Source organism: Sinocyclocheilus rhinocerous, unplaced genomic scaffold, assembly GCF_001515625.1.
Source record: "Sinocyclocheilus rhinocerous isolate Xijiao unplaced genomic scaffold, SAMN03320098_v1.1 scaffold273, whole genome shotgun sequence".
NCBI classification, from domain to species: domain Eukaryota; kingdom Metazoa; phylum Chordata; class Actinopteri; order Cypriniformes; family Cyprinidae; genus Sinocyclocheilus; species Sinocyclocheilus rhinocerous.
In genome coordinates, this window is record NW_015656360.1 from 2,105,961 (window position 1) to 2,114,150 (window position 8,190).

At 35.1% G+C, this 8,190-nt stretch overlaps 1 protein-coding gene across 1 annotated transcript; it reads left to right on the forward strand.

Annotated features, from left to right (window-relative positions):
- The first annotated feature begins 842 nt into the window (after nt 1–842).
- On the forward strand, nt 843–7,945 carry LOC107720100 (transmembrane protease serine 9). Its single transcript, XM_016527706.1, has 10 exons — nt 843–906; nt 1,930–1,950; nt 2,058–2,220; nt 2,316–2,584; nt 2,683–2,828; nt 3,438–3,714; nt 5,532–5,703; nt 5,783–6,039; nt 6,125–6,222; nt 7,062–7,945. Exons 1-10 carry the CDS (start codon nt 843–845, stop codon nt 7,452–7,454), a joined length of 1,860 nt encoding a protein of 619 aa, XP_016383192.1. The 3' UTR covers nt 7,455–7,945.
- The last annotated feature ends 245 nt before the right edge of the window (nt 7,946–8,190 follow it).

The following is an 8,190-nucleotide window of genomic DNA, read 5'->3' on the forward strand; positions in this document are numbered from 1 at the left end:
ATTTCGTTTTACCAGAGGCATGCAACTTGTTTCCTCCGGCTATGAGCAGGTGATTTCTGCTGTACATGACTCACCCTGTTGTTGGAAACAATTCTATTGTAATTAGATCATACAGTCAAAAGAATTTTCCTTCTCGGAAGAATGAGGGATGACAACTTTTTACTGTAACAGTCAAATGATCTTTTATGCCTGACATTTGTAGGTCACTGAACTTTTAACTCATCTCTGCAGTTTCACAGTATACAGTTAGATAGCCTATAATATAAAAAGAACACAATTACAGGTTTTCAGGGAAATGCAACACATTCTCATGGCAATTAGTAACTATTTTACATTTGGACGAATTGGTGATTAATTGGTGATATTCGTATGGTTAGATTTAGGAAAGTGGCTAGGGATGGACCTTCGTGCTTTTTTCATCCTAAAAAGTGTTTGTTTCCATATGAATGACGTTGCACAAATTCAACCAAAAATTCCGCCTTATAGTTACATGTTTCAAAATCTGACAGAAACACTAAAAGCACCTCGAGCACCCTTAGTCAAGTACTAAAAAAACTATTACCAATAAACAAACATTTTTCTAACATATTGAACAAGTTTCAGATTTCAGAGCTTGCAGGGGTGAGAATTATGCATGATTTAGAGCCACCAGCATGTCCCTTATCTCACTTGAAGACATACAGGTTGCTCAATGAGTGACACGCATGAACAAGGAAAGAGTTTACAGACTGAGATTGACGGAGGCGTACCTTGTTTAAATGCGATGAGAGAGTGTGTGGGTGTGTAGGAAACAAGGTTAACAGTCAGGGATATTTAAGAGCAGATATCAGAGCTGTGCTGCGATGACAATGATGAAGATGATCAACATACTCAGTGTAGCATTTTCCGTCGCTCTTCTAATGAGAGGTAAGCTCTTTTGTTGGATAATAATAATTATTATTTAAGGATAAAGAATTTTTATAAACTGTAATACTATATACTGTACCAGTCAAACGTTTGGAGTAATTGAAATAACAGTAAAACAGCAATATTATGAAACATTATTACAATTTAAAAGAACTGTTTTGTATTTCAATGTATTTTAAAATGTACTACATTTTAAACAAAATTTTCAGCATCATTACTCCAGTCTTCAGTGTCACATGATCCTTCAGAAATCATTCTAATATGCTGATTTGCTGCTCCGTTATTTTATTGATAGTCAATTATTAATAATGATTCTTATTACTATCACTGTTGAAAACAGTTTTTTTCCACAAAAATATCAAGCAGCAAAAACTGTTTTCAACAGTGATAATAATAAGAACCATTATGAATATAAAGGAACAGCATTTATTTGAAATATAAATATTTTATAATGTTATAAATGTCTTTGCTGTCCCTTATTATTTATTTGTTTATTTATTTACTTATTTTACATCTTACTTACACCAAACTTTTGAATGGTAGTGTATCCACAAAAATATTATGCAGCACATTGTTTTGAACATTAATAATAATAATAAGAAGAAATGTTCATTGAGCAGCAAATCAGCATGTTAGGATGATTTCTGGAGGCTCGTGTGACACTGAAGACTGGAGTAATGATGCTGAAAATTCAGCTTTGCCTTCACAGGAATACATTACATTTTAAATCATATTAAAGTAGAAAACAATTATTTTAAATTTGAATAAGATTTCATAATATTACTGTTTTTACTGAATCTTTGATCTAATAAATGCAGCCTTGCTGAGACTTCTTTAAAAAACCTTTAAAAAATCATTCCAAACTTTTAGCCTGTATTGTATAGCTAATTTCATTTTGACTAACACAACTATTGCTTTCTTTTATAGAAAAAAAGTTTTACATCGCATAATATACAGGGTTTTTTGTTTGTTTGTTTTCCCCTTGAAGTTATAATTAAATGAACTTGTTTTTGTTTTTTTTAGGGTGTGACGCACAACTGAATGGTAACTAGTTTTTCACCACATAATTTAAATAGCCAAATCCTATCAAAAATGTTGCTATGCCCAATTGTTTGTCAAAAATGTGTTTAATTTGCATTTGTCCCTGTCAGAGTGTGGCAGAGCACCTCTCAACACAAAGATAGTTGGAGGACAGAATGCATCAGCTGGTGCTTGGCCATGGCAGGCCAGCCTTCACAGGGCCGGTAGACATTCTTGTGGTGGATCACTCATCAACAATGAATGGGTTCTGACTGCAGCTCACTGCTTTGCAAGGTAACTATCATAGAGCAACCCTTGCAATTATAACAAAAAAACTTATTCAATGGATGTGGTGAATGCTTAACACTTGTTCTCCCACCATATTCTAGTACTTCACTCAGTGGCCTAATTGTGTACCTGGGCCGACAGACACAGGAAGGAGCAAATGCAAATGAAGTGTCCAGGAATGTCTCTCAAATCATAAAACATCCAGACTACAATAGCACCACTGAAGACAACGACATCACTCTTCTGCGTCTGTCTTCACCAGTGACATTTACTGACCATATCAGACCAGTCTGTCTGGCTTCAGCAAACAGTACATTCTTTAAAAGCACTGTGAGTTGGGTCACCGGATGGGGAAACATTGGGACAGGAGGTAAAGTTTTAATTTTACTAATCTTAACTTTGATCATACACAACATACTGTATTATTGCAGTACTGATGCACATTTGATCATTTAATGTCTTTCACAGCTTCCCTGCCCTCACCGCAAATTCTACAGGAAGTGGACGTGCCTGTTGTTGGAAACAAGCAGTGTAAGTGTCTTTATGGAGTCTCAACAATCACAGACAACATGCTATGTGCCGGACCACTAGATGGAGGGAAAGACTCCTGTCAGGTAACAACTCCTATACATCCATTTTGGTTATTTCCCAGTTTTAATGAGTTGCAAATATTCCTCAGTGTGAAAATATCAATAATAAAGAATGGGTTTCTCTTAAACTTTGAATTCAACCTAGTGAGTCACTTTCAAAACACTGTCCGGTTCATTGCAAAACTCAAATATTTGAGATCTTGCCTGCACAGTCAATGTCTCAGTATATTATATTGTATGCATTAGTAAAATTATTATATTAAAGGATCTGTTTTATGCATTAATCGCATTTGTCCTAGTTTAGAAAATGTTCCTGAAATTTGTACCGTAATGAACGGTTGAGACTGTTGTATAGATCAGGGGTTTTCTAACTTTTTACTGACAAGGGATCCCAAATATGAAGGATCCCCTTCTCAAAATATAAAGGCAGCTATATATCTTTATGTTTTCATAAAATACCCATCCATATTGTGTGAGAAGCAGTGTGATATAAAGGCAATATGTTAATAAATTAAATAATTTAATGTTATCTTCCCATTATTCCTTTATATTACAAATTACACCTGTGAACTACAACTGGAATGTGTAGAATAGGTTACATGGCATGTCACTAACCTGTTCTTCATCCTACAGGGTGATTCTGGCGGTCCTTTGGTCAGCAAACAGGGCTCAGTCTGGGTCCAGTCTGGAGTTGTGAGCTTCGGCAATGGTTGTGCTTTAGCTAACCTTCCCGGTGTGTATGCCCGAGTGTCTAAGTACCAGAACTGGATCAATGAGCAGATGACCACCAACCAGCCAGGCTTTGTTACGTTCAACTCCAGTGGTACCGACGGTGACCTGGCAATTATCTGTAGTAGTGTGCCTGCCATTACGACAACCACTGCCGCCACTACAACTACAACCATTGCACGTAAGATTCTTTCAAGTCAAATAAGATTCCCAATAAACCATGCATACACATTGTCCATTTAGTTACATGCCCTAGGACTTTTGTGCATTTAAATGTATACTTGTTTTCAAAGGTAAATGGTGCATTCGCTTAGCTAAACACATATTTATATTATCGGTGAAGTAAATTCCTAGTGTCATTTCCAATCAAGGTGAAAGAAGCGCAGCGCTCCAGACAAAATGTGACCAAGAAAAAAAATTTAAAATGCACTTGACGTTGACAACAGTTAGAGCCCGTTCATCGTTGTGTTTCCTAAACACAACAATGAACGCAAATAAATGAAACTTATGAACTTTTTTTTTCTTCATGAAAAACTATCAAACTTGTGACTTGAATCAGACTCACTCAGTAAATCTTTTAAAGCCCTTAATCGACTTCCTCTCTGAATTGTGAGACTTTTTTTTTTTTGGAGATATTAATTTATCAACTAAAAAAGTAATTTGGTGTCTAAATGTTTTATTTTAGCAACTAAATTCTGACGTGACACACCACCGTTTCTGGGTCCAAACACTCTATAAGATCTCAAAAGCTAACCAAACAGTGCTAATATACACTCACTGTGTGCTGCAGTACTACTGAAAAGCATCTAAAAATATGGTGTAGAAACAATTTTCACTCATAAATTGCTAGTAAATTTCACAATTAATCATAAAGACGGCAAGTAACACAATGCTTTAAATGTGAAAAGACTGTAGTATACACCATGAGTTTTTAAAAGCTTATCTTAACCCTTAGCATTCCTGTAAAATTAGCCTAAAAAACCTAAAAAGGCATACCCAAAGTGAATTGCATGCTGTTCTTGAACCATTTGGAGTATTTTGGCCTCTTTAGAAAGGTGACACTCCTAAACAGAGCAAACCTCAGAATCACTGTAAGTCTTACTGGTATTGAGTAATAGAACTTTGAAAGAAAAAAAAAATCAGCCTAAATATTTTTGTAAAAAGAAACACAATGGGATCACAGCATGAAGCCTTGTTGGCGGTCTTGTACCTGCTATGTTGATTGTATCATTCGAATCACAAGAATCTCAGCTTTCCAAACACGTTACATGTTTAGTTTTTTTTTTTTTTTTTTGAGTTGTTGTATGTCACAAAGTTAACCCTCAAAAACACCACGGATGGTACAGTGGAACGCTAACAGGTTAAAGTTGTACATGAATAGTACTCATAAACAGCTGTTGAAATTGTATTCTCACTTTAAATGGAGTGGAGGCTTGGACCCGAAAACAGTATTCGATATTCCTAGTCATTTTTACTAGTCGTGGATTCCTTCTTGTTCTCAAGTTCATTATCTGTCAACTAATCATTAATGAGTTACAGTAAAACCAGAAACAGAACTTGAAAACCTTGCTTATTCAAACAATGGTCAGAAGCCTGTTCTGCAACATACTGTACCTCCCAATGCATTACACTGCTTTCTATGCTAATGAAGCGTGACTGTGTAGCCTAGGCTAGCCTATTTATTTATTTATTAGCTCTTTAAGCTATCAACTGTGATCAGCTATCAATTGTAACAAAAAAACTGTAAATAAGACAAAGATTATTGGAATATATTTTACAAGAAAATACTGTTTCAGTTTTTCTACTTCAAAATTTTACGTTTAATTGAATGTTATTTGCTGTTTAATTGTAAATATTTTTGAAATTTACTAGCAATTTCTGACTGAAAATGGTTTCAAAATCATTTTTCCACTGTATGAAAGAATTAAAGAAAACAAATTAAGAAAATGTTTCACTGATAAAATCCGCCATTCATTCCCTTTCTCTTTGTTACTGTAGCTGTAGTGTGTGGAAGTGCCAAACTGAACAGCCGTGTTGGAGGAAACAGCTCCCTCGTATCTCCCGGTGTATGGCCATGGATGGCCAGCCTGCAGTTTAACGGCAGTCACGTTTGTGGAGGAACGCTGATTGCTGAACGGTTTGTCATGAGCTCTGCCAGCTGCTTTACCAGGTAATAGCACTTAAACACCAAAAACATTTGATGAGAAATCAAAATGATTTGATTCAACAGAGTTCCTTTTTTTTTTTAGATCCACCAATGCCTCTCACTGGACCGTGATCCTGGGCCGTCTGAATCAGAACGGCTCCAACCCCAATGAGGTCTCTATAAAAGTGGCGAATATCACACTCAGCAATGGTACAGGTGACAACATTGCAGTCTTGCAGTTGGCTGTCGCACCAACCCTCACAAATTTCATTCAGCCTATTTGTGTGGACATGGGAGACAATACCTTCAGCGCTAACACTCAGTGCTGGGCGGCAGGATGGGGCTCAGGAGCAGGAGGAGGTGTGAATGCTTTGAAACACTATGCTAACTGCTAACTTTTTGTTACATTTCTCCTTCATTTGAATGAGTTTTCTTCCTTTTATAGTGAATCAAACTCTTCAGGAATTCCAAACCTCTGTTGTGAGTTGTGGAAACTCATCTTCAAACAACAGTATTTGTACAAGTTCCTTGAACTTACAGGAGGTAAGTTAATTCTGTTTAAAAACAGAACAACATTTTGTATTATTTTTTGAATAAAAGTACTTGCAGATAAAAAAAGGAATGGTTAAATACCAGTAAACTGAGGCTTCTGGGAAGGAAGTATATTTACAGTTTACAGTAAGGTTTAATTTATTATTATTAGTTTATGCATTAGGTAACATGAACTACTATGAGTAATACTTTGAGAGCATTAGGTTAATGTTAATTTCTACATATGCTACTAATACATTTGAGTTTGTATTAATTAGCATTAGTTGATGCATTATGAACAAACATGAATTAACAACAAACATTAATAAATGCTGAAACTAAAATTGTTCATGCTACCTACTGAATTAACTAATTTCAACAACTGGAACTTTATTGTAAAGTATTTTCAAATAGCGTATACTACTGTTTAAATTTATGGGGATTTTAAGATAAAAAAACAGCAAAACTGTCATATTGGGGAATATTTTTACAATAACTTAAAATTCAATTCATTCCTGTGATGACTTAATGAATGAATGAATTAAATGAATTAAGCTGAATTTTCAGTCTTCAGTGTAACATGATCCTTCAGAAATCATTCTAATATCTAATATGCAGATTTGCTGCTCAAAAAACATTTCTTATTATTATCAATGTTGAAAATATTAATATTTTTGTTGAAATCACAATACTTTTTGAAGGATTCTTTAATAAATAGAAAGTTCAAAATAACAGCAATTATGTGGGGAAAAAAACTTTTGTAACAAAAATCTTTAATGCATCCTAGCTGAATAAAAGTAAATGTAAAAAATGTGTAGCATTCAGTAAAGAGTTTTCTCTTTCTCTCTCAGGGTGATCAGGGTGGTCCGCTGATGTGTAAGGTGGGTCAGTCATGGATCCATGCTGCTGTTTTGACATTACAGAGCAGCATACAGACTAGCATTACAAACAGCAGCAGCTCTAACACAAGCTCCAGCAACAGCACTCTAGCATCCCGCTCTGCTCACGCTCAAGATGTCCAGGTCTTCACTAAAACATCCAGCTTTGCCTCATTCCTGACATCTGTTGTGGGTTCCTTCCCTGCAAAAGCCACAAACTCCACAAATTCAACTACAAGTGCAGGGGCAAACAACCCAACCCAAGGTGCCTTTAATGGGGCACAAGCATCTTCTTCCTTCTGTTTTACCATTTCAGTCCTCTTGCCTGCACTTACAGCTCTTAAAATCTTTCAAGGCATCAATTGAGTCTTTTGAGATGAATGCGACTAAGTATTCAGACACATAATAGATCTTCAATGTGCTTCTTATGACTGATTACATAATCATACAATATAAAAATCTTTTGTGGGGCACGTCATTCATTTTTACAAAGCAAATGTGAACATTTAAGATCTCTATTGTTATCTCAGACCATGAAGCTGCTGCCTGTTGTTCTTACGCTGTACAATTACACTGTATGATTTTACAAGTGCAGAGTTAATAATGTTTGTAACCGGACGTTACAAACATTATTAAATATTACGTACATTTACACTGTAGCAGATGCAGCATGTAGTTGTTATGCAGCTTGGCACTTTATGGAAATGTCCTTTGAGTGGTTCAGTTCTAATACTGACTATACCGTAGCTTAACTAACAAGTACCTCAAGCTGTACCACATTTGGGACATTACTGTAAGTTAAATAAATTAAAGAGTAAAATATATCCATTTTATTCATGCTTGGAAAATTATTCTTGCCCCAAAATTTTTGGAAGAGTGTATGAAACTATATTTTCTAGATTTTCTAGATTTATATTATAAATGTATCTTTTGTACTATCTTTTCTCTCTTTTCTTTTATATTTTTATGCAAAAGTCGTTATCATATGATTTCTTATGAATGAAGTAACTCTTTTCAACACACTGTTAGAATGTGAAAAGTAAACATGTATATTAAAATGCATATTAAAATTACAAATTAAGTTGACATAAAACCATTTTGG